This window comes from Scyliorhinus torazame, chromosome 12, assembly GCF_047496885.1.
Source record: "Scyliorhinus torazame isolate Kashiwa2021f chromosome 12, sScyTor2.1, whole genome shotgun sequence".
Classification (NCBI taxonomy): domain Eukaryota; kingdom Metazoa; phylum Chordata; class Chondrichthyes; order Carcharhiniformes; family Scyliorhinidae; genus Scyliorhinus; species Scyliorhinus torazame.
This window is the reverse complement of record NC_092718.1, coordinates 174,445,106-174,472,576: the sequence shown is the minus strand read 5'-3', so window position 1 is coordinate 174,472,576 and position 27,471 is coordinate 174,445,106. Positions and strand designations below refer to the sequence as shown.

Below are 27,471 nucleotides of genomic sequence, written 5' to 3'. Positions count from 1 at the left end.
CGAAACAGCCTGTTCCTCTTGTTCTATTTCTTAATTATGTAGAGGAGGAGGTCTAGCTCTCTGGGATTTTCTGATGGCTTTACTTTGTCTTACATCCTTGTTATGCAAGTTATATTCTTCCCCCAGTAATATCCTTTTTCATATCCCACTTCTCCACCAGGTATTTTCTAGTCAAACCTCTGGATATCCCTAACCTCCACTTACACACTGTCCCCGCTAACCAGTCAGAATTATTTTCGGAACTAGCTGCTGCTTTCCCTTCCCTTTCCCTTCCCACCCCCAGCAGCATATCAGACTTATTATGCACTATGCTGATGGCAAGTACATACCTCAGGCTCCCAACAAAACTACCACCAGCAGAAAGATGTCCAACCTGCCCCTGCCAAGACAACACCACTGGAATGTTGCCCCTCCTTCTGTGACCATCACTTTGGAGTTTCTGCACACTATTCTTTTTCACTTGGGTATGATAGTAAACAACCTATCAGCAGATCAGTTTAAGAGCAAAATTTTCTTTAGGATGCTGGAGGAAGAGAGACCATCCCTGAGATGGTCTATCACACCAGCTAAGAAAGAACATTTGATTTAATTGTCTTCCCTTTTGCTCAATGGAAGGGTGGCAGTGAAGGTTGACAGGTACATTGATTTATTTTTGCACCAAATAAAAATGCCTGACTTTTGAATGGCCAACAGTTTTCAGCAACATTGTCAAGATACCCAGCCATTCAGAAATATTCTTTTGACTTTGAGGTGCAGAATTTTACGTTATTCCTTATCTCTCACAATGTCATTTGGAAAAGAGTTGGTTGATTTTGACCTAGTGGTAAAAAAGGACCGATGATTTCTGCCCATGTCAGAATGGTGACTGACGTAGAGGGAAATTTAGAGGTTGGGGTGTCTCATGCACCTGAGTCCTTATTTTTCTAGATCATTGAGAACATCAGCTTTGGAGGTGCTTCCAACGTTTTAGCCTTTGTCCGGTATTACAGTATACCATTCTCTTATATTGCTTGTTGGTGGCTTATTCTTTCCATCGTTTCAGAGTGGTCGGTATATGATTTTCATGATCAGTGAAGTCTCTGTAGTACAAAGAGAGTAACAAATCCTTCAAATAAATTCTGGCAATCGTAAGGATTTTTAAAATTTCTTTTTCAATATTACAGATCTTCCTTGCGGCAAACCTTCTCCTCTAAAAAATGGAGTGTGGACAATAAATGACAGGACAGTCATTTACAAATGCAATCGTGGATTTGATTTGGTGGGGTATCCAACATCAAAATGCATGTCAAACTGCCGCTGGGAGAATCCAGTACCCTATTGTGTTGGTAAGAACATTAATATAATAACTTACTATCAAATGCAGAAACAGTGACTGCTGCATGGGATCAATTGATGAATCGTAGGTCATCAAGCTTTTAAATTTAAAACTAACTAGCGGAAGTGAAAATTTAATTGGAAACAATTACATAATACAACAGAGTTCCCATCAGCCAGCTAAAAAGTTGATATGGAAGCAAGGACAGAGTTGCTGGTTAGGTTCCCAAGACACCAGTATGAGCACTGCAATTGGCCTCATCAGCTCTAAGCTAACAACAGAAAATCAGCAAAAGTCCTCACTCAGATGCAAAGTCAAAAGACCTTGGTCCTGTGGTGCTCACACCTCGAGAGTAACAATGAAGGAAACATATATCCATGACAATTGGGTGCATTATGGGAGTGGCATGATGTTAGAATCTAATAGGCTCTGTTCAATGGATGTTAAATTCCTAGTAGTTTAAAGTAATAAGGTGAAAGGGTGTTGGGCATTGATTAGTTAATTATACTCAAATGTGTATATAAAGAAGAATCAGCCAGCACTGGGTGCCTGGTGCAGGAGCGGAGACTAAGTTCTATAGTCTCTGCCAAAGCAGACTAATCGGTGTCTTCTTCACAACCAGGCTTGGGTATCTGTGACATATGAGAGGTATTGTTTATCACAAGCCTCACAATACTTCAACAACATACATGTCTGGATGTTACAGGAAGGCAAGATGGAGGTTGCCTTTGATGTCTGCATTTCCCTTTCAATAAGTTTCAACCAGTAGGCTACTCAGCTAAAATGCTGGTGGAATGAGACAACTAGTGAAACCAGACCTCAAAATAGGTTAACTGATTCGGGACAGACAGGGAGAGAAACACATAAAGTGCCTCAATAAACAGGAAATTGCACATCATAAAATAAGCTAAACTTTCAACGAAAGATTACCTTTACTATGGGCGTGATCTTCTGGAAATATTTCCAAGTGCTGTAGCAAGCGGGGATTGCCGTGAGTTTCTTGGCGCTTAGCCCAGCGAGGCCGGCAACGCTATTCAACGTTAATTGGTCCACTTAGCGAGGCCTCACGGGCTTCCTGCCCCGAATGCTGGCTCGCCAGCCGATTCACCGGGACCGCTCTCACCAGCCACCCGCGAACAATGGCGAACAGACTTAAGCTGCACATGCTCAGCCAACTCCAGCCGGCTCACAACAATGGCGCCGAGGAGACCGGCCCCAAGATTCGGAGAGGCTGACTTGGGGAGGTTCCTGGATGTGGTGGAGACCAGGAGAGATGTCCTGTTTGACCGAGGATCCCAGAGGGTGAGCCACAAGGCAGCCAGTACTGCCTGGGACGAGGCAGTCAGTTCGGGCAGTGTGACCAGGAGGACTGGCCTCCAGTGTCGGAAGAAGTTCAACGACCTAGACCGGACAACACGAGTGAGTAGACACCAATGTCCCACCCCCCAACCCCCAAGGGAGCATCCCCGCAGGCAACCCCCAACCCTCCCTCCATCTCCCTCCCCCTTCAGCACTCATAAAATCATAGAATCATAGAATTTACAGTGCAAAAGGAGACCATTCAGCCCATCAAGTCTGAACTGGCCCTTGGAAAGAGCACCCCACTTAAGCCCACACCTCCACCCTATCCCATAACCCAGTAACCCCACCTAACCTTTTCAGAACAATGAGGGCAATTTAGCATGACCAATCTACCTAACCTGCACATCTTTGGACAGTGGGAGGAAACCGGAGCACCCGGAGGGAACCCACGCATGCACGGGGAGAACGTGCAGACTCCGCCCAAACAGTGACCCAAGCTGGGAATCGAACCTGGGACCCTGAAGCTGTGAAGCAACAGTGCTAACCACTGTGCTACCGTGCTGCCCACCCCCTCCACCCAACCCTCCCTCCAACCCCCTCCACCTCCAATCCTCCCTCCATCCAACCCTCCCTTCACAACTGTCCCCCACAACTGTGAACCACGCGTGTGGCTAACGATGCCCTCGCTATGTCTCCTCAGGAAAAGCTCTCCCATAATCGACTGCAAAGGGCCCAGACTGGCGGTGCAGTGCCGGACTTGAGAATCCTCACCGCCTTCGAGGTGCGGGCCCTGGAGGTGACTAGTGTGGCCGAGGACAGAATGGTCACCAACGTGGAGGCTGGCGGATGCTGCAGAGGTGAGGAACCACCGGACTCCACCCAGAAGTCCTGTCAAACGTGAATAATGATTGCCTTACTGACCGACCCATCCCTCCCATTAACCAAATGTCCATTTTGTCACAGGTCCAGCAACCGATGGCACCGGCCCATCCCGGGCCCTCTCCTGACCCCGAGGAGAACACCTCAGAGGAGAGCTCTGAGGTGCAACTGTTATTGCCGAGGCACAGTTGTCATCCCCACCCTCCAGCAATGCAGATATACGCACCGCAGTGCGAAATGTTAGTGGACAGGCTTCTGGGGCACAATCTTGTGAGCAGCACATTGCTGATGACGCACATCTGGTGGTGGCAGGAACCCCCAGGTGAGACAGCAGTTGGAGGCCTGCTGGATCCCAGGACCCAGCTGGTGCACGACGTTGGCACCATGAGTGAAGGTGTCCAAGGTGTCGCGCAGTCGGTGACGGCCATGGTTGAGGGTCTCGGCAGTATGTCTGCCTCGCTGGGGGATGTCACCCAGTCCCAGGCTGACCTTGATGAGGTTCTGCGAGACATGTCCCACTCCCAGATGAGGCGCTGCGGAGCTTGTCCCAGATGCAGGTGGGCATTGCCGAGGCACTGCAGACCATGTCCCAGTCACTGAGGAGCATCGCCGGGATCATCGGCACTATGGTGCAGACCATGGGGAACCACCAGGGCTGGCAGAACCAGACGATGCAGGGGCAGCCGGGGCTCGAATCAGCTGCCCCTTCATCCCAAGGTGAAGCCCAGGGCCCTTTGGGCACCGACTGGGAGGAGAGGGTGCTGTGTGCCAACCCTGACTCAACCAATGGAGTGGAGACGGTGACCACCAGCTCTCCCGAGTTTCATCCCTCTGTTGAGGCCATGTCTCAGGGTCAGCACATGGGACAGAGTGGCATGGCTGTGAATGTGCCGTCGACAAGCGAGCCTGGGCCTTCTAGCCTCAGAGCCCCCAGAGGATGCCCGCCAGGGGCAACGAGGGCCATGGGACGAGGTAAGAAGCTGGCTGCCTTCACCTCAGATGTGCATCCTGGGGACACACCTTGATGCAGTTGTAGAACTAGGAGGACCAGGTATATTGAGGATCACTGAGGGCACCTGGGAAAGAGAGACGGGGTAGGTAGGGGGTAACGGGGTGAGGGGTGGGTGGGGGGTGAGGCGATGGGGGGGTGTCTGTGCCATCTGGAGAGTGGGGACATATATTGAACAATAAACACCCTTGTGAACAACCAGTAGGAAGCCTCTGTCACTTTATTCCGCAATGTAGCACCGCGTGCAGGTGATGGGTGTCAGCGAGCACTCAGCAGACAGGCAGGGGTCAGACTGTGGCATAGATTGAGGAACCAGCGCCCAGCTCTCTGTGGGTTATCAACACCTCCCTTGCCCTCGACAATGACCCGCTGACAGTGCCGACACAGTCCCAGCACCCTGGAGTGATGTGACTCATACCCTGGGAGGGTGGGAAATAAGGATGCGATGATTGGTCCGAGGTTAATCAGGCCAATATGAGGTCCTCCCTTGCCCTCTGGGCTTGCCAGACCCGTCACCACTGTGGCCTGTCCTGAGGCGGGCCTCAAGTTCCTTCCAGGCCTCATCCTCCAGCCCCTGGTGGTCCGGCTCCTCATCATCCTCATCTCCCTCCTCCTGCGAGGTGGCCAAATGTTCCTTGTCACCAACCTCCAGTTCTGTGTCAAATTGTGGAGGATACAGCAGAACACAACAAAGCGGGCAACCCTCCGGGCAGTGTACCGGAGGGCACCTCCGGAGCGGTCGAGGCACCTGAACCGCATCTTGAGGAGTCCGATGCACTGCTCAATGACAGACCGGGTGGCTGCATGCGTCTGGTTGTAGCGGGCCTCCATTTCAGTCTCCAGCCTCCGTACTGGCGTCATTAGCCAGGTCCTCAACGGATATCCCTTATCCCCCAAGAGCCAGCCGTCCATTCTGGAGTGCTCCTCGAAGAGGACAGAGATGACCGACTGCCCCAGGATGTAGCTCTCATGCACACACCCTGGGAAACAGACACACACATGCATTACCTTCAACTGGTGGTCGTACATGAGCTGCATGTTGAAGAAGTGGAACACTTTTTGGTTAACATAGGGCACCCCAAGATGACCCGGTGAGTGCAGGAGAACATGCGTGGCATCTGTGACTTCCTGGGGCATCCCGACTAAAAACCTGCTGCCCGGGCATCCTGTTGGGCCGGATCCATGTCACAAATGATGTAGTCTTCAGCTCGGGCATGCAGGGCATTCGTGACCTGCCGGGTGCACATGTGGGCTGCGAGATACCACACAGTCCCCACTCGAGCTCTGGAATGATCCCGTGGCATAAACGTTCAGTGCTGCAGTGACCTTGAAGGCCACAAAGAGCGGGTATCCTCCTCCTCCATGTGATGCCAAGTCTGCGAGGATACTTGTTGAGACGGAACCTCCTGCGGCACAAGTTGGCCATTATTTGTTCAAATGACCAGCGGCAATGACCTGGGTCGTTGCGGGACCCCCCTCTTGGTCTTTCTCTAGCCTGATGGGTGGCTGGGTCCTCAGTGTGTGGGCGGGGTCTGGCACATGGGACGTTGCCTCGAGCATCTGCAGACACTGCTGCTGCCACCTTCTCTGGCGTCTGCCCACATCGCGTAGCACCAGCACCACTAGGGCAACCTCTGCGTCCAACATCCCTGCCAGAGTGTTCAATATCTGTAAGGTATTGGGAGAGGGTGTTAGACCGACAAACAGTGGTGACTCCCACCCCTGGACCCTCCATTCCCCAGTGAATCCCCCCCACCATCCTACCAAAATGCCCTCCCCACGTACTCCAGGCCGCAGCGGGCCCAGACCTGTACCCTGGACACCTGCTCACAACATGAATTGCAAGATTTTTATTGAATTTAAATTCTAGGGATTTGAACCCAGGTGACAAAGCATCAGCCTGGGTCTCTGAATTACCAGGTTGATGGCAATACCACTCCTCCATCGCCTCCCCTTATGAGCAGTTGTTGTTTTCTTTAGGGGCATTTTGATAGAGATGTTCAAAGTCATGAGGTGCCTGGAGAGAGGAGGTGGGAAGAAATATTTTCCAGAGAACACTGCTTTACGGTAATTGGCAAAAGAAGCAACAGAAATAAAAACCTATTTTACACCGTGATTGAATGGGATGCGGTCTGCACTGCTTGAAGGTATGGTGGAGACAGATTCAATCATAGCTTCAAAGAGAATTGGATCATTATCTGAAGAGAAAGATATTGCAGTGCAATGGAGAAATGGGCGGCATGGTAGCACAGTGGTTGGCACTGTTGCTTCGCAGTGCCAGGGACTCAGGTTCGATTCCCGGCTTGGGTCACTGTCTGTGCGGAGTCCGCACGTTCTCCCCGTGTCTGCGTGGCTTTCCTCCAGCTGCTCCTCCCACAGGTCCCAAAAGACGTGCTTGTTGGGTGAATTGGACATTCTGAATTCTCCCTCCGTGTACCCGAACAGGCACCAGAGTGTGGCGACTGGGGGATTTTCACAGTAACTTCATTGCAGTGTTAATGTAAGCCTACTTGTGACACTAATGAAGATTTTTTAAAAATTAAAGACTAGCTGACTAGCTGAGTGACTGTTACAGCTTACCGGGAAATGATGGGCCAAACAGCGTCCTTTTGTGTGGTAACTATTCTATGTTTCAGTGAGTGCACTCAAGTAAATAATGTGTTATTAAATCACAGCAATACAACACGATAAACTTTTTTCTTTCAGCTACATATTATGGACCAAAGGGCAATAAAGGTCCACCTGGACCACCAGGACCAGTTGGGCCTAAAGGTGATAATGGAGCTGCAGGTTCCCGTGGCTGGCATGGGCGCAATGGAATAGATGGAATGCCGGGTGCAGCAGGTGCTTCTGGATCAGCTGGTACTGCTGGATGGCCAGGGCAACAGGGGTATCGCGGTGCACCAGGTGCAAGTGGTGCGAATGGAAGAAATGGCTCACCGGGACGTAAAGGACTCACAGGAATAACTGGAGGAAGAGGACCAATGGGCCCAATTGGACCGACAGGGCCCATGGGAGATAAAGGTGACCGTGGACCGATGGGACCCAGTGGGCCAGATACCCGTCTGGCATTAACTGCATTTTCAACTGTATATAATGGAGGCACTTCTGCCGCTCCTGGGCCAATTGTTTGGCACAGAATAATCTTTAATGCAGATGGAGATTTCCAGTCTAACACAGGTACATACCTTGTTAGGATAGCTGGTATTTATCGTTTTCATTATATCTTACAAGTGTATTCAAGGAATGCTTATGTAGTTTTCAAAGTAAATGATAATACTGTTTGGAGCACCTTCCAACCTTTTAATTCATTTTATGAAGTCGCATCCGCTGGTATATTAATTCGCCTGAGACATGGAGATAGAGTTTGGTTAGAGATAAAAGATAACTGCAATGGCATATGTAAACAATCTACTTTCATGGGACATCTGATCAGTCCATGTTTCGGAAAATGACTTTGAGACATTGCCTAGATTTTTCGTTGGCTTTATTTTAATGCCAGTGATTTTCCCATGGGTTAAAACAATACTGTTCGGAAAACCTAGTTTTCACTTCTTGTTTTTTGTGTATCTAATTCTAATGATCATTGTTGTGATTCTTATTTAAGGCTGCAACTCTGGGCAAAGTTTTTCTCATATTCCAGGACTACTCATAAATTAATCTCATATAACATGTAGCAATTTAAAGGCAACATTTCTTTAAGTAATTAAATGTAATTATGTTTGATCTGGTCACTCCCCAATCGAATTGATCATCTATTACTGGTCCTGGACCTAAAGCTAATCAAATATATAAATTCCTCAGACTATTGGCTCCATGGAAAATTGAGGTAAAACCAGAAAATGGCCTCTCATCAGCAGAAGCTACGCTGAATCGGTCACAATCTGGTCCAATAAAACCTGATTATGCCTCATTATTGTTTTTATTTTTCTTACACCGTTAGCTAATACAAGACAAAATTGCAGGTGATGTGGCATTGTTCGGGTTAGCAAGCTGGGGGAAGACAAATTGTGATGGGGTGTAAAATTTTGCCTTTGTGGCGTTCAGGTCATTGTGAGGAATGCCTTGAGCAGCTCACTTGAAATGAACTGAGGCCTGTCAGTCATTGTATCCACTACATTCAAACTCACTGCATTCACAGAATACCTATCCTTAATCATACGGTCCCAGTGACTGAGAACCATTAGCAGGGAATGAAGCCGAGGGATTTACACCCCAGCTGCTGTTTAACTTTAGAAAGGTGAAGACTCACGTTTGAGTTCATTACTTTCACAAAGCAATGGTTCTGTGCTAATTTATTACCAGCCGTCTTTAATCAATTTTCAGCTCTGCTCTAGCATTGTAACCAGCTTCACACCAACTGCTCTGACAGTTCGCAGTCAATCTTCATGCCAGTCCATAATCTGAAGATTTTATTTGATGGATAAGCAAAGTCCACAGTTCCAAATAACACATTAGCAGGTTAACAATGAGCTGGTGGCCCACACCACTGACTGCTGCTCCTGCCCCTCACAGTGTGGGACCACAGTGGCTGCAGGTCACTGCTCAGTGTTACTGGCAAAGCATTGTGCGAAACATAAAATACAATCTTCCCCATTTGTATTCATTTCATATCTGAAATTGTCAGATAGAGAACACTTGACTTGATTCCTTACAATACAGATTAAGATGAAAATAATTATATTGATTGAAGTTTGTTCATTGGATGCATTTCACAATTTTACATTCAGGATGGTTTGAACAATTGTAATGGATTGCTTTTTAATCGAGACCACTAAAGAGTCCAGAAGATGATTGGGTTGGAAACAGATTGATATAATTGTCCTTCTGAAATGTAAATTCCTGTGAAAATTCAACTGTATGGAAATTTTCAAAGATACACAATAAAGAATACCGCTCTCTCGCCCAGTGTCAGATTCAAATGGTTTTACCCCATTGAGATTACTGATTTATATTCTTGGTTGTAATGAAACAAAAGCAAAATACTGTAGAATGCTGGAAGTCAAGCAGCACCAGAAAGTCCTGGACACAGCTCAGAAGGCAGGCAGTATCTATAGGGAGAGAAAAACAGTTTATCTTTCAGGTCAACGATCTTTCATCAGAACTGAAAGTTAGGATCACAGAATTCCTACAGTGCAGAAGGAAGCCATTCGGCCCATTGAGTCTGCATCAGCCCTCTGAAGGAGCACCCCATTCAGGCTCCGTCCTATTCCCGCAACCCCACCTGAACTGTTTTCCTTGGACACTAAGGGGCACTTTAGCATGGCCAATTCACCTAACCTGCACAACTTTGGACTGTAGGAGGAAGCCGGAGCACTCAGAGGAAACCCACGCAGACAAGGGGAGAAAGTGCAAATTCCACATGGACAGTCACCATTGAACCTGGGTCCCTGGCACTGTGAGTCAGCAGTGCTAACCACTGTGCCACCATGCCACCCCTGTTAGAGTTGTAACAGCTGTTAAGCAAGAATTGAGCCAGGTGAAAAGGGATAGTATTAAAGAGCAAAAATAAGAGATCTGTGAAAGGGTGAAGGGCAAGAGTGAATTTTGAATGAAAGGGTACTTCCAAAGGATATGTTAATAGTTACAACAGAATAACAAAGGAACATAATTGGAAGTCCAAGAAGTATGCAATCTTAAACCATTACAGTGTTAACAAAATGACTACAGCACATATAAATAGAGGCTGGTTTAGCACACTGGGCTAAATGGCTACCAAGGCAGGCCAGCAGCATAGTTCAATTCCCGTACCAGCCTCCCTGAATAGGCGCCGGAATGTGGCGACTAGGGGCTTTTCACAGTAACATCATTTGAAGCCTACTTGTGACAATAAGTAATTTTCATTTTCATAAATCAGCATTTCAAGCTGATTAGTGTGTTAAAGTTGAGGTAGCAGTATACACATTACAAAATGGGGAAGCGGTGGCATAGTGCTCTTGTCACTGGACTAGTAATCCAGAGACCCAGAGTACTTTGGGATCCCTGGTTCAAATCCCGCCACTGTAGATGATGAAACTTGAATTCAATAAAAATAAATCTGGAATTAAAAGTCTAGTGATGACCTTGAAAGCATTGTCGATTGTCGTAAAAACCCATCTGGTTCACTAATGTCCTTGAGGGAAGGAAATCTGCCATCCTTACCTGGTCTGGCCTTTATGTGACTCCAAACTCACAGCAACGTGGTTGCCTCTTAACTGCCCCCTCAAGGGCAATTAGGGGATGGGCAATACAAAGAACAAAGAACAAAGAAAAGTACAGCACAGGAACAGGCCCTTCGGCCCTCCAAGCCCGTGCCGACCATGCTGCCTGACTAAACTACAATCTTCTACACTAACCTTGGGTCCGTATCCCTCTATTCCAATCCTATTCATGTATTTGTCAAGATGCCCCTTAAATGTCACTATCGTCCCTGCTTCCACCACCTCCTCCGGTAGCGAGTTCCAGGCACCCACTACCCTCTGTGTAAAAAACTTGCCTTGTACATCTCCTCTAAACTTTGCCCCTCGCACCTTAAACCTATGCCCCCTAGTAATTGACCCCTCTACCCTGGGGAAAGCCTCTGACTATCCACTCTGTCTATGCCCCTCATAATTTTGTAGACCTCTATCAGTTCGCCCCTCAACCTCTGTCGTTCCAGTGAGAACAAACCAAGTTTATTCAATCTTTCCTCATAGCTGATGCCCTCCATACCAGGCAACATCCTGGCAAATCTCTTCTGCACCCTTTCTAAAGCCTCCACATCATTCTGGTGGTGTGGCGACCAGAATTGAACACTATTCTCCAAGTGTGGCCTAACTAAGGTTCGATACAGCTGCAACATGACTTGCCAATTCTGATACTCAATGCCCCGGCCAATGAAGGCAAGCATGCCATATGCCTTCTTGACTACCTTCTCCACCTGTGTTGCCCCTTTCAGTGACCTGTGGACCTGTACACCTAGATCTCTCTGACTTTCAATACTCTTGAGGGTTCTACCATTCACTGTATAAGCCCAGCACAGCCTGCAACGCCCATGTCCCATGAACAAATAAAAATAACCATATTCTCTTAATAGATTACATGTTCATAAGAAATAAAAGTCAGCAAAGCTACAGATCTACAACACTGGTAACAAAAAACATAGTAATGCACAAAGTCTGCTGTATACTGTCAAGTAAAGCTTCTCTTTAAGATGCTTTATTTTAAAAAGCTAACACAATTTAACACATATAAATTTGTTTACTTCAAACAGCAGGCTTTGAGAGGGATACAGCATAACTGTCAAACCATTAGCACTGCTGCCTCACAGCTCCAGGTTCAATTCTGGCCTCGGGTGACTGTGTGGAGTTTGCACTTTCTCCACGTGTCGATATGGCTTTCCTCCTGGTGCTCCAGTTTCCTCCTACAGTCCAAAGAGGTGCATATTAGGTGGATTGGCCATGCTAAATTTCCCCCTAGTCTCTAAAAGGTTAGGTGGGGTCACTGGGTTATGAGGATGGGGTGGAGGGTGGGTTTAAATAGGGTGCTCTTTCCAAAACTCCATTGGCCGAATGGCCTCCTTCTGCATTGTAAATTCTATGATTCCTAGAGTTCCTACAGCATTTCTGCAGCATTTGTTTTTACAATTGAACTAGAGGAAATCCTCAAATCAATCCATAAAATGTGACAGCAAGTTTCCCTCGACATTTGTTCTGCGTAAAACCATAAAACATAACTCTACTTGGATCCAAGACAACATAGCGCATTTCACTTGTCAAGTGGGAATGCACTAAAGACAAAAACTCACATAGTGTGATACTAGTGCCTCCTATATCAAATTCATTGATTGACACATTTTGATTCAGCACATAACTAATGTAAAACTGTTAAGTTATCAAACATGGTCTTCCCTTCATTTGGCGCCAATGCCTTGAGGAAAACAAATGTTGATAGTAAAAAACTACTGACAGTGCTAATCTCCTCCTATTACTATCCAGTGCTAGATGCAAATATTATTTTCATGAAAGACAATGGAGTCTCTCCATGCCGTCTCAGAAGTTCCAGTTTCAAATCCCTTCCAGGACTTGATGGCCAAGGAAGATGCATTTGTGATAGGGTCAAACAGGTTAAATGTCAACCTGGAAATTTATGAAAGGGAAACCGTGTTTGACAAACTTGGTGTGTTTTTTTGAGGACCAACCACCTGATCGATAAGGAGCGACCAGTGGATGTGGTTATTTGGATTTTCAGAAAGCTTTGATAAAGTCCTACATGAAGAGGTTAGTGTGCAAAATTAAAGCACATGGGATTGGTGGGAATATTTTGGTATGCATTGAGAATTGGTCAGCAGACAGGAAACAGAGCAGGAATCACTGGATCTTTTTGGAGTGGCAGAAGATGACGAATGGGATACCCTAAGGATCAGTACTTGGGCCCCAGCTATTCAGAATATACATCAGTGATTTAGGTCAGGGAACCAAATGTAATATTTCCAAGCTTGCTGACAGCGCAAAACTTGGTGGGAATGTGAGTCGTGAAATGGGTGTTAAGAGACTTCAAGCGAATTTAGGCAAGTTTAGTAAACAGACAAATAACATGGGAGATGCAGTATAGTGGGGATAAATGTGAAGTCATCCGTTTTGGTAGGAGAAACAGAATAGGAGAGTATTATTTAAATGGTGATAGATTGGAAAATGTTGATTTATAAAGGGACCTGGATGTCCTTGGACACCAGTCACTGAATGCAAGCTTGCAGGTACAGCAAAGAGTTAAGAAAGCAAATGATATGTTGGCCTTCATTGCAAGAGGATTTGAGTACAGGAGGAATGCTATCTTGCAGCAGCTGTACAGGGCCCTGGTTAGACCACACCAGGAGTATTGTGTGAGGTTTTAGTCTCCTTACCTACTTAAGGATATATTTGCCATGGATGGAGTGCAGTGAAGGTTCACTAGACTGATTCCTGGGAAGGCAGGATTATCATATGAGGAGAGATTGGGTCAACTTGGTTCGTATTCACTGGAGTTTAGAAGAATGAAAGATGATCTTGTTAAAACAAACACAGTTCTGCCAGGACTGGACAGACTGGATACAGGGATGCTGTTTCCTTTAGCTAGGGTGTCTAGAAGCAAGGAGTCAGAGTCTCTGGGTAGAGGGTAGGCCATTTAGGACTGAGATGAGGAGAAGTTTCTTCACCCAAAGCTTGGTGAACCTGTGGAATTCTCGACCAAAGAAGCCTGTAGAGACCAAGTCACTGATTATATTTAAGAAAGCATTTGCTAGACATCTGGATGGAATTTTGTCATTTTTTGGCAAAGTGTTATTTCAGGTGGGAAAAGCGAAAGATAGCCAACTGGTTGGACTGCCAACTTTTCCTGTCGTATTTTCAAACACTTTGACGCAATAAATGAAAAAGGCGGGTCCCATGACGTCATGCTCGAGCCCAGCCGCCAACAACTTTGGCTTTTAAAAGATCGAGCACCACTTTTAAAGGGTGCTCTGATTCAATAATAAAAAAATAGAACCACCCACCCAACAACGGACTCCCCCCCTCACTATATACAACAAATGGTTTCCTTTTTACATTTACATTTACAATTTTTGATAGAGAGGAAAAAAAATGTCTTTTGAAGTACAGTGGACCAGTTAGAGGTTTAACTGGTCCAGGGCCTTGATGTGTCGCTGGGAGCGACGTGGTGGTGGTGGCGGTGCCGATGCTGGTCTGATGTCCGGAGCCTCCGGGATGTTAACCGTTTTAGTTGCTGTGATATGAAGAGTCTAAAGTTCTTGTTCCTTTTCACCAAACACCATTTATTTCATTTCCACAGCCTCTGCAAAAGCTCTTAACAACACACCACCTCCCAGAGGCCACCTGAAGCCCCTTTACATATCAGTGTCAATTAATGGATACTTAACATAAATGAGACAACTAATTGCAATGTCTCTTAACCCATTACTTAACACGGGAGTGTGCCAAAATCCTCTTCATCCTCAAGCGTGGGAAGGGGAAGGACGGATGGTCCCGGGGGGGTTGCTGCTGGGAGCGCCGGGGGAGGGGAGGGTGGTGCCGGGCTGGGTGTGTGTGTGTGTGCGTGACCTGCTGGTGCCAGGTCCCTGACAGAGACAGTATCCTGGCGGCCGTCGGGGTATGCCACGTAGGCATACTGGGGGTTTGCATGGAGCAATTGCACCCTTTCCACCAATGTGTCCGCCTTGTGGAGTCGGACATGTCTACGGAGCAGGACGGGTCCTGGAGCTGCGAGCCACGTCGGGAGCGACACCCCGGATGTGGACTTCCTGGGGAAGGCAAAAAGACATTCATGGGGCGTGGTGTTCGTGGCGGTGCACAGTAGTGGCCGAATGGAGTAGAGTGCATCAGGGAGGACCTCCTGCCAGCGGGAGGCCGGGAGGTTCCTGGACCGTAGGGCCAGTTGTACGGTCCTTCATACCGTCCCATTCTCCCTCTCTACCGTCTGTTTCCCCGGGGGTTGTAGCTTGTCGTTCTGCTGGAGGCGATACCCCTGCTGAGCAGGAACTGACGCAGCTCATCACTCATGAAGGAGGATCCCCTGTCACTGTGGATGTAGGCGGGGTAACCGAACAGAGCGAAGATTGTGTTGAGGGCTTTGATGACGGTGGCAGACGTCATGTCGGGGCATGGGATGGCGAAGGGGAATCTGGAGTACTCATCAACCACACTGAGAAAATACGTGTTACGGTCAGTGGAGGGGAAGGGCCCTTTGAAATCCACACTGATGGTGACATTGTCTAGGTACGGAAAGGTGGCCCGCAAACCATACCGGTCGACCATTCGGTCCATCTCCCTTTGGAAGACCGAGACCCCGTTGGTGACGCCGAAGGGAACCCTGAGGAAGTGATAGAGGCGGCCGTCTGCCTCGAAGGCAGTGTATGGACGGTCCGCCTTACGAATGGGGAGCTGGTGGTAGGCGGATTCGAGGTCTACAGTTGAGAAGACCCGGTACTGTGCAATCTGATTGACCATATCAGTTATGCGTGGGAGGGGGTACGCGTCAAGCTGCATGTACCGATTGATGGTCTGGCTGTAGTCCACGATCATTCTGTGTTTCTCCCCAGTTTTAACTACGGCCACTTGGGCTCTCCAGGGGCTGTTGCTGGCCTCGATGATGCCTTCCTGAAGCAGCCGCTGGACCTCGGACCTGATGAAGGTCCTGTCCTGGGTGCTGTACCGTCTGCTCCTGATGGCGACGGGTTTGCAATCCGAAGTTAGATTTGAGAAAAGGGAAGGCGGATCGACCTTTAGGGTTGCGAGACCGCACACAGTGAGGGGCCCACCGAATTTCAGGGTTAGGCTCTGGAGGTTGCACTGGAAATCCAGGCCTAGCAGTAGGGCAGTGCAGAGGTTAGGGAGGACGTAGAGGCGGAAGCCGTTGAATTCTACGCCGTGGACCGTGAGTGTGACCGTTCAGTACCCTCGGATCACCACGGAATGGGATCCAAAGGCCAGGGAAATTCTTTGATTGGCGGGGTGTACCGCGAGGGAGCAGCACCTTACCTTATCCGGGTGGATGAAGCTTTCGGTGCTCCCGGAGTCCAGCAGGCAAGAGGTCACGTGTCTGTTGATTTGCACGCTGGTCGATGAGGTGGCCAGGTTGTGCGGACGAGACTGGTCGATGGTCACTGAGGCTGGTGTAGGATGACAGGGAGCCCGGGGGGCCCTGGTCCTGGAACGCTGGTGGTGCCCATGTGCCATGGGGGAGTCAAGGTGGCGGCGCCTGAAGATCTCGAGGAGGACAAAATGGTGGCTGAAGATCTAGAGGAGTACAAAATGGCGGCGCCCATGGGCCACACGTGGTGGGGCTTAAACAAGATGGCGGCGCCCATGGGTCACACGTGTTGCTCGGAGGGGAAGATGGCGGTGCCCACTGGCCGCGCGTGGTCTGAGGGGGTGAAGATGGCGGCGCCCATTGTCTGTAAACGTGGGGGGTGGGGGCGATAGCGGCGACTGCCAAAGCCTGGCACACCACGGCAAAGTCCCCTTTCTTGCCGCAAGCCTTACAAAGGGCAGCGCAGGCGGGCAGCATTGGCAGGGGTTTTTCTGCTGGCCACAGAAATAACATCGGGGACCCCTGGGGTTTGATGTCTGACACGTGGCGCAGGCATATTGGCTGGGTAAGGCCCCCGCTGGGGTAGCCGTCTGTGGTGTCCACGATGCGTAGGAGGGGTGGGCCGCGCGGCTGGGGGTGTAGGCCTGAACGTTGCACGAGGCAACCGTCATGGAGAGCGCTACTTTCTTTGTCTCCGTTCGGTCGAGCGTGGTCCCCTCTAACAGTTGCTGGCGTATGAGGTCCGACCCAATCCCCGTAACAAGCGAGTCCCGCATAAGGAGGTTTGAATGTTCAGTGGCCGTAAAGGCCTGACAGTCACAGTCCCGGACGAATGGGATTAGGGCCCACCAGAAGTCTTCTATGGACTCACCAGGGAGTTGAGAGCAAGTGGCGAGTATGTGCCTGGCGAAGAGCGTGTTCGTCTTCTGAGCGTAATTCTCCTTGAGAAGCGTCATGGCTTCGGCACAGTTCGGCGCGTCCTGGATTAGCGGGAATACGCTGGAGCTCAACCTTGAGTACATGATCTGTATTTTCTGAGTCTCCGAGACAGGGGTGGAAGCCGAGTTGATGTACGCCTCGAAGCAAGCTAGCCAGTGTTGAAAGTCCTTTTTGGCGTAGCTTGAATGCGGATCCAGCTGCAGGCGATCCGGTTTGATACGGAGGTCCATCTTTTGAAAATCTTAGAGCAACAAATTGATGCACGATCAATTGCAAGAAGACTTGCGTTGGGTACAACTGAGGCTTTATTGCTCTAAGATGTGTGGCCTCCCACAGCAGCTGGCGAAATGGCTGCAGCATGGAGGACACACATATTTATACTCCGCCTACTGGGCAGAGCCAGCAGGCAGGGACTACCAACTTACCTGTAGTACAGGTCCTATCTTACATCACCTAATAGAGGTGCAACAGTGGTTTACCACAGTACCACTGCATCCAGTTGAAGTCCGTGTTACCCCAGGGTGAATAACACGACAGGTGTTATGTGATATATACACCTGACTCACTCTGTAGATGTCCCCAGTGGAAAGAGGTGGAGTGTGAGTGCCTCATGCCTTTTATAGTGGGAAACCACCCCCAAGTGTTCTGCCTGCTGATTGGTTATGTCCTGTTCTCTGTGTTCATTAGCTGCCTGTCTGTATCTCATTATGTGCATGTCTGCATATCATGACACTTCCGGGCCCATCACCTGCAAGGCACCCATGTCCCACTTGGACCTCTACCTCCCCCATCTGGAGTCTTCATCCATCCCCTCCCAGTAAACAATGTGGTATCCCTTGTTTGTGAGCTTCTCATGCAGCTTTGTCAACGTCCAGCTTCACCCCACTGCCTTCCCCTCAGTCTTCCCTCTCCCTTCCAATGTTCGTGATCCTCACCAACCTCTTTACATTTCTGTACGTCAACAGGAGCCCTTCCCCCACTATCCGTGCACAACCCTCCTTCCACATTGCCCCCTTGTCTTCATTGGACCCCAATTGCCCCCCAAGCCTGCCCCTCCCCCCCAGCCTCATCGCGCCCCCCGCCCCGGTTCAGCTTCAGATCTTTGTTCCAGTGGCTGCATGAGTCCCGATAAAAAGTGTCTGGTGCTGCAATCAAATGAACCAATCACAGACATTCCAGCCAAAAACCCAATGTGTTGGTCACCTTGTCCTGACCCCCTCCTTGCCTTAGCTGCTTGATACCTGGAAAAAAGGGCTGTGCCCTCATTATGGTACGGTTGTGTGGGAAGCAACAGAAGAGTCGTGACATACACTCTGGAGAGTAATGCAGTGCTGCTCTAGAGTTTTCAGTTAACAGGCCCCCTGATAATGACATTCCGGTTGGCAGCCTGGCTATTTGCCTGTCACCCTTATGTCAATGGGTTATGCACCAGAGTCATGATGCAGCTGATCAATGGACAGCACTTGTCATCCAGCTGCCTTCTTCTGTTCTTTCATGGTGACTCAAATTCAGATTGTTCAGGAGGCTGGTGCAGACTAAAGGCATTGTGACTCATGTCAGGGTGCCAGGCACTGACCTGCATGATACTGTGACAAAATGGCAAACAGCCTGAAAAGCTAGGCCAGATGCAGAATTGGACAATCTAAATTAAACAACAGCAACAGCTTGAACCACCAGGCCTGATGGGAGTTCAGACAGGCCTAATAAACACAGATACCGATCAGTGGCGAACAAGGGCAAGTCTGAACTTGTCCTGAAAGTTGTGACCGGAGGTGCTCGACCTTGGCCAAATAAGGACAGTATTTTGTTTATTGGCCAGTGTCGGCCAGACTCACAGACACCTCAGGTCCAGTATCGATCAGATTCAACAGCACCTCAACACCATATCTGGAAATATGTACTCCGTACATCTGAGAATGGACCCCTCGTGGGCTCCTGGTGTCTTCCATGTACGGAATCGGCAATCCCATTAGGTGCTGTGACCCCCCCTGGGCATGAAAGAAAGAAGGGAAGGGGGTATAAGAAGAGACAGATGGAAGATACCCCCAGTGAAGACACCACCCCGAGTGACGACTCCACCCCAAGTGAAGACTAAACCCCAGCAAAGAGAAGACATGGCGACGACAGAAGAGGACGTACAAGACTAACCTTTATGAAGGTTCAACCGGCTCAAGTAGACCCTGAGTTCAGAAACAAGCTCATCGAAATTGGCACAGCTCAGCGAAGGGTCAAAGCTGGTGGAGCAGCTTGGCCAAGCTCACGTGCACAGGTAGTACCAGATTGTCAGATAGACAATATAGTATTGATAAGTTAGTTTAAGGATTTAGAGTTTGGATCATAAGATTCTGTAATAAAATCGGGTTGAACCACAAATTCACTCTTGTCCTTTGTTCGTCTCATGAGTAAGGGCACCTGGGAAAACAAGTTTTAGTATAAACTGGTCAAAGTGCCTAACATTTCAGACAACAATACACTGAACATGGTTGGACACCAGCTGCACACTAGTGACTACAGCCCTTTTGCAGCTGTGCTAGATCTCTGAATTTGACTGTGGCGCCATGGAGAAATGTCTGTGCTGTCGCACCCTGCACCATTGAAAGCCTGATATCCTGGAAGGTTATGGCACTGTCCACCTTCACAGACACAGGAGTGCTGGCCTCACACCGCGGAGGTTTCAGGACTGTCTACAATAGGTAGCAGATTTCAGTGAATTGCTAAACCAAATAAAACTGAGACATGTAACACAGTGCTCCTCACATACCAATTGTCCAGCTTCACCTATAGATAAGATTTTCCCTTGTTTTGAATTCCAGTGTTCTTCATTCTTTTAGAATTGGCATTAATTTCTTCCCTTTTGGTACCACCTCTCAAAATGCTTTGTCCAGCATAATGGTCTGTTAAGGTGCAGTACCAAAATGCTTTGACATGGCTGCTCCACCTTTTCCTCTGTCAATAGAGGTCCCCTGCTTTATTTCTGCCCAGCGCATAGCCAGAAAAAGCTACATTTCAAACTTATTGTGGGTGCTTTAGAACCCGCAGTAGCCCACGGTATCAACAGCAAAGGCAAAAAATCCTGCGTGAATCGGGAAATGCGATTCTTGCTGGAGAGATAGTGGGTGGGATTCTCTGATCCTGAGGCTAAGTGTTGACGCCGTCGTAAACGCCATCACGTTTTACGATGGCGTCAACAGGCCCCCAGGATCAGCGATCCTGCGCCCTACAGGGGGCCAGCACGGCACTGGAGCGACTCAGGCAGCTCCAGCTGCCGATATCGGTGTCAAACGGGTGCCACGGGTCTGCACATGCGCGTTACGACCGGTGTGAACTCATGCATGCGCGTGCGTTTCCTTCTCCGTGCCGGCGCCGACGCAACATGGCGTAGAGCTACAGGGGCCCAGCGCGGAATAAAAGAGGCCCCACCTAGGAGAAACTATCCCGCCGATCGGTAGGTCCCGATCACGGACCAGGCCACGGTGGAGATCCCCCCCAGGGTCGGACCTCCCCTCCCGCCCCACCAGGCCGGCCCCGCAGGATGGATGCTGTGGTGCTGCCTAGTAGGATCACATGTGAACGGCGCCGGTGGGGCTCGGCCTATCGCGGCAGCCACTCGGCCCATCCCGCGCAGAGAGTGCAAGTCGCATTGAATAGTCATGTGTTTCTTGGCACTGTGATTGCGGGGGAACACGCGGCTAACCGCGCTCGCTCGGGGACCTTGTTCCCTTTTGGGAAGATTGTGCCCTGTGTCAAATCAGTGGCAGGCTTTTAAAGGTGAAATTCTACTGGCACAATATAAACATGCCCCCACAAAAAAGAAAGATGGCTCTGCCAAATCTAGAGTCCCCTGGTTACACAGAAACACGCAGGCCAAGATGATGCAGAAAAAGGGAACTTATGCCAGTCACAAAAGATTTAATTCTGAAAAAGCCAGGAAGAGTCCAGGAAGTACAGGGGTGAAGTAAAAATGGATATTAGGAAAGCTAAGAGAGGATCCAAAAAATATTGGGAGGTTAAATCAAAGTAAATCCTAAGACGTTTTTGGAAAAGGTAGGACCTATCAGAAATGTACATGGTAACTTGTGGGTTGATTCAGAAGATATGGGCAACTTTCAAAATCATGGGCGGGATTCTCCCCTACCCGGCGGAGCGGGCCGTATGGGCGCCGGGGAGTGGCATGAATCACTCCCGCGTCGGGCCGCCCGGAAGATGTGGAATCCTCCGCACCTTCAGGGGCTAGGCCGGTGCCCGCGGGGTTGGCGCGTGCCAGCCGGTGCCGAAGGGCTTGGCGCCGCGCCAACTGGCGCCAATGGGCCTCCGCCGGCCGGCGCGATTTGGCATATGCGTGGGAGCGCCAGCGTGTTCTGGCATCATCCCAGCGCATGCGCAGGGAGATTCTTCGCCGCGCCGGCCATGGCGGACCGCTACACCGGCTGGCGCGGAGGGAAGGAGTGCCCCCACGGCGCAGGCCCGCCCGCGGATTGGTGGGCTCCGATTGTGGGCCAGGCCACCGTGGGGCACCCCCCGGGCCAGGTCCCCCCGAGGACTCTGCAGGCCGCCCGCAGAGCCAGGTCCCGCCGCTACGGACCTGGTGTATTTTACGCCGGCGGGACCCACCGTAAACGGGAGGCCACTCGGCCCCCGACCGGTGCGGCGCACTTCCCGCCCCCGCCAAAAAAACGCCGCCGGATAATCCGGCAGCTGGCGTGGGGCGGCGGGGCGGGATTCAATCCGCCCCCTGGCGATTCTCCGGCCCGGCGGGAGTTGGAGAATCCCGCCCCATATCTCTGTAGCTTCATCATCATGCGCTGGACCCTAGGGGGCATCTCGTTCAGATTTTTTAAACTATTGCGATCAATGCACTATGTGGTCAGTTTCCACTATAAACATTGGTAGACATATACATAGTCATGGAACTTAGTAAGACCATTAATTAAAGCTAAACATTATTTTTCAATTTGAGCATACCTGATGGCCATAGAGATACATAGGTTGTTATATCTCTTATTAACGCTGACCATAGAGTTTACCAACTCTGTAGGTTCTTCTATGTGTTTGATTGTGTCTAAAGCAAGGTGCTCCATTGTAGCTCATCCTTCAATCTGTCTTTCAATGGAGCTGGTACATGTCTTGGTGCGTATATTACTGGTTGTGCATTCTCTTTTAACAGGATATGATATGGGAAAGGTAAAATGCCAAAGCCTTGAAATATCCCAGGAAATTCCTTCAGTATGGAATCTACTGATGCATGTTGTCTGGTTACAATACAGTCTGCACAGTAAACTCGCTTAACTAGCTCAAGTGCTTCACGTGCTTCCACTCCTAGCAGAGAGTCATGTTCCGACTCTCCAATGGGAAATTTTACCGTGTGAAATTTGTTCGTCACAGATACATCGAGCTCGCTTGCTCCTAGCGTAGTAATTTCATTTCCGTTGTAGTCTTTCAGTAGCACTGCTTTATTACACACTTGTGGTTTAATTCTCAGCTCTTTTAAATCTGACAAAACTGATAAGGCTGGCACTAGCTCCTGTGTCGAGTTTGAAGTTAATTAATGTGTCATTAATCATTAATGGAACTGTCCATTTGTCTTTTGGAGTTTCTGGATTTACTGCACTGTTGCTGCAAATCGTCATTAAAATGTTGTCACTTTACATTTCTGGACTATCCTTGTCCTCACTAGTAATCATATTGACGAAGAACGTGTCTCCGAAGCATACTTCATCAATCATGTTGATTGATTTTTTTGTTCTGCTTTTTTACTGGTAAAGCATTGCTCAGCAAACCTTTGCTTTTATGTTTGGAGCATGTCTTTCCAAACGCAGGACATTGTCGTGGCCAATGTTGCTTGCCCGCATCGCTTACATGAAATGGAGGATTCAGTTGGCCGCTTAAAATGACCGCCAGTGCTGTGACCACATTTAATACTCGAGTGCGTCACTGCATTAGTGGCATCGGCTGCGTCTCCTATCTTCGCGGCAAAATGATTGAGATTCAAAGTGCTAATCTGCAGTGCAGCTAACTCGCTGGCATGACAAATTTTACTTGCATCATCAAGCTGAAGCTCATTTTCTCTTCACAGTCTCTCATGCACCTTGCCGTTACAAAGACTGAACATGATCTGATTGCGGATCATCGATGACTGTAGGGTAGAAAAATTACACAACTGCACCGCCATTCGGTCAGAAAACTATCGAATGATTCGCCTGCCTTTTGGGTGCGAGTGTGAAATATGTAGCGCTCGAACGTCTCATTTTTTTAGGAGTGCAATGTCAATCAAATTGCTTTACAACTTCCTTGAAGTTCTTGCTATCCGCCTCTGATGCACGATCAATTGCACAAAGACTAAAGTTGGGCCCAACTGTGGCTTTATTACAGTCAGATGCGTGGCCTCCTGCTGCAGCTGGCGAAATGGCAGGGCACTGGAGGTCATGCATATTTATACAGTTCTCTGTGAGCGGAGCCAGCCGGCAGGAGCTACCGGCGAACCTGTAGTGCAGGTCCTACCTTACATCCCCTAATACAGTGGTTCACTACATTCACCCCCTGTTAAAAATGAGTCCGGCGGGGATGACATGTAACTATATACAAATAGTGCAATTATGTACAGTGGTAGGAAAAAAAAGAAAAGTCCATGTTGACAGTCCGGAGTCCGTCAAAGGTTCAGCCGGTCCGGTGCTTTGTTGGGAGCGGCGTAACGCTGGCGGCGAAGCCGGTGCTGGCGGTGGTGGAGGTGGCACCAATGGCGGTGGTGGTGGTGCTGATGCTGGCCAGTCATCGGAAAACTCCGGGAGCGTGCCAAAATACTCTTCGTCCTCTTGTGTGAAAAAGTGGGGGGGGGGTTGGTCTGGTGGGGTCAATATTGGCGGCGCGGTGGGAGGGGGGGGGCGCATGGGTGGGTGTGTGTGTTGGGGTGGAACCTGACCGTACCAGGTCCCTGAGTGAGACAGTATCTTGGCGGCCGTCGGGGAACTCAACATCGGCGTATTGAGGATTGGCGTGGAGCAGGTGAACCCTGTCCACCAAGTGGCCCACCTTGTGGAGTCGGACGTGCCTATGGAGAAGGACCGGTCCTGGATCTGCGAGCCAAGTCGGGAGCGACACCCCGGATGTGGACTTCCTGGGGAAAGTAAAAACACATTCATGGAGTGTATTATTAGTGGTGGTTGTTGCTAACTTTGGTTGGCTCTTAATTTGTTGCCCGTTGTGTCTTTACTTAATTTGCTCTGTTTCTATAACCTTTGCTCTCGAGTCGCCAGGTATCTTTATGATACCGCCACGAGGTTCAAATTCAAGTACTGATCAATAACTCGACACACTAATTAATAAGATTCAAATCAAAACACATTTATTATACACAGTCAATCGCTACTCATGCATAAAATTCTACTTACTAAACTATCTCTGACACTAAAAGGTCTATACTTAGCTTGGAACTGGCCCACCAGGTCAGGGGAACAAATGGCCTTTCGTTCGATTCTGAGCCTGCAGGATTCAAAAGCTGGTATGGACTGGTAGCTTGAAGTGCCTATCTCGTAGCGTGCGTTGACTGGAGACTTCCTTGGTTGATGCGGCAGCTAGGCAGTTCACTGTCAAGGGTTGGTTTGCGCTGCTGAGTGACCCTGCCAAGAAGGACGAGTTGAACTTGGGGACTCTATTTTATAGTCCCCAGGGGCTTTGCGCCATTCGGGGCGGACCCCGTACCTGGTTTCAAGTAATTGGACTACTTTCCGATCACTTGGATCGATTTCTCCAATACTGGAGCCGTTCCCTGATCGCTGGGCGGTCCCTGAGTGTCCGTTGGCCTTCCTTTGTCTTGGCTCCTGCTGGCGCCGAGGAGTCTGGCATGGCCTTATTCACCTTAAATGTTTCAATTGTTCCCGGGGATCGCTCATTAATATGCAGATGGCTGTGAGTTTCAGTGCTGTCTGGGTTTCTGCAAAGTCTAATACACAGGAAACTTTGCACCTGCTAGTTTTTTCTGGCTTGACTGAATTTCCCTGTAGTATTTGCGGATCTCCATTTTAAGTCGGGAAGTAGCCAACCCAGGTAGCTACACGGTGCACAATAGTGACCGGATGGAGTGTAGAGCATCAGGTAGGACCTCCTGCCAGCGAGAGGCTGGAAGGTTCCTGGACCGTAGGACCAGCTGGACGGCCCTCCAAACCGTCCTATTCTCCCGTTCTACTTGCCCGTTTCCCCGGGGGCTGTAGCTGGTCGTCCTGCTGGAGGCTATACCCCTGCTGAGCAGGAACTGATGCAGCTCATCGCTCATGAATGAGGATCCCTGTCACTGTGGATGTAGACGGGGAAACCGAACAGAGCGAAGATGGTGCTGAGGGCCTTGATGACGGTGGCAGACGTCATATAGGGGCATGGGATGGCGAAGGGGAATCTGGAGTACTCATCGACCACACTGAGAATATACGTGTTACAGTCGGTGGAGGGAGGGGCCCTTTGAAATCCACGCCGAGGTGTTCAAAGGGGCGGGAAGCCTTCACCAGGCGCGCACGGTCTGGCTGGTAGAAGTGCGGCTTGCACTCCACACAGACCTGGCAGTCCCTGGTGACTGTCCTTACTTCCTCGACGGAGTAGGGCAGATTGCGAGCTTTGACCAGATGGTACAATTGAGTGACCCCCGGGTGACAAAGGCTGTCGTGTAGGGCCCGGAGTTGGTCCACTTGTGCGCTGGCACATGTACTCGGGAGAGGGCGTCTGGGGGCTCGTTGAGTTTACCTGGGCGATACAAAATCTCATAATTATAGGTGGAGAGCTCGATTCTCCACCGCAAGATTTTATCATTTTTGATCTTGCCCCGCTGTGTATTATTGAACATGAAGGCTACCAACCGTTGGTCCATAGGGAGAGTGAATCTCTTACCGGCCAGGTAATGCCTCCAATGCTGCACAGCCTCAACGATAGCTTGGGCCTCCTTTTCGACAGATGAGTGTCGAATTTCTGAGGCATGAAGGTTGCGGGAAAAGAATGCCCCGGGTCTGCCTGCCTGGTTTAGAGTGGCGGCAAGGGCAACCCCTGAAGCGTCACTTTCTACTTGGAAAGGCAGTGACTCATCCACTGCGCGCATCCCGGCTTTGGCAATGTCTGCTCTAATGCGGGCGAAAGCATGTTGTGCCTCGGCCGCGAGGGGGAATTGGGTGGACTGAATGAGTGGGCGGGCCTTGTCCGCATAGTTTGGGACCCACTGGGCGTAGTAGGAAAAGAATCCCAGGCAGCGTTTGAGGGCCTTGGGGCAGTGGGGGAGGGGAAACTCCATGAGAGGGCGCATGCGGTCGAGGTCGGGCCCGAGAAGTCTGTTTTGGACTACATAGCCGAGAATGGCTAACCGGGTCGTGCTGAACACACACCTCTCTTTGTTATAGGTCAGGTTGAGAAGAGTGGCAGTGCGGGGGAATTTATCGAGGTTGGCATTGTGGTGCTGCTGGTCATGGCTGCAGATGGTGACATTATCGAAGTACGGAAAGGTGGTCCGCAAACCGTACTGGTCGACCATTCGGTCCATCTCCCTTTGGAAGACCGAGACCCCATTTGTGACACCGAAAGGGACCCTAAGGAAGTGGTAGAGGCGACCATCCGCCTCGAGGGCTGTGTATGGCTGGTCCAACTTCCGAATGGGGAGCTGGTGGTAGGCGGATTTCAGGTCGATTGTTGAGAAGACCCGTACTGCGCAATCTGATTGACCATATCAGATATGCGTGGGAGGGGGTACGCGTCGAGCTGCATGTATTGATTGATGGTCTGGCTGTAGTCCACGACCATCCTGTGTTTCTCCCCAGTTTTAACCACTTACCACTTGGGCTCTCCAGGGACTGTTGCTGGCCTCGATAATACCCTCCTTAAGCAGCCGCTGGACACCGGACCTGATGAAGGTCTTGTCCTGGGTGCTGTACCGTCTGCTCCTAGTGGCAACGGGCTTGCAATCCGCATTTAGATTGGCAAAAAGGGAGGGGGTATCGACCTTGAGGGTCGCTAGGCCGCAAACGGTAAGGGGGGGTAAGGGCCCGCCGAATTTGAGGGTGAGGCTCTGGAGGTTGCACTGGAAGTCCAGGCCCAACAGGAGTGCAGCGCAGAGGTTAGGAAGGACATAGAGGCGGAAGTTACTAAATTCTACGCCCTGGACTGTACAGAAGCCCCGGATCGGGACGAAGCGGGATCTGGAGGCTAGGGAGATCCTTTGATTGGCATGGTGGACCGCGAGGGAGCAGCGTCTTACCATATCTGGGTGTACAAAGCTTTCGGTGCTCCCGGAGTCCAGCAGGCCCGAGGTCACGTGGCCGTTGATTTTCACCGTCGTCGATACGGTGGCCAGGTTGTGCGGGCGTGATTGGTCCAGCGTCATCGAAGCGAGCTGAGGGTAGCCGTCGGTGGCGAGCGTGTGCGGTTCCGATGTCAGGATGTCCGGAGACCCTGTGGGGGACAAGATGGCTGCACCCACGGTGCGCACATTGCGGTGTCGGGACAAGATGGCGGCGCCCAT

General features: G+C 49.8%; 1 protein-coding gene across 2 annotated transcripts in view; it reads left to right on the top strand.

Annotated features, from left to right (window-relative positions):
- LOC140386754 (uncharacterized) overlaps nt 1-9,408 on the top strand; it is a 167,580-nt gene extending 158,172 nt beyond the window's left edge. For both annotated transcript variants that reach the window (XM_072469412.1, XM_072469411.1), the window contains 2 exons: nt 1,164-1,325; nt 7,212-9,408. In XM_072469412.1, coding sequence (XP_072325513.1) covers nt 1,164-1,325; nt 7,212-7,960 — 911 coding nt within the window. In that variant the 3' untranslated portion in view covers nt 7,961-9,408. The remainder of the gene's footprint in view (nt 1-1,163; nt 1,326-7,211) is intronic.
- The last annotated feature ends 18,063 nt before the right edge of the window (nt 9,409-27,471 follow it).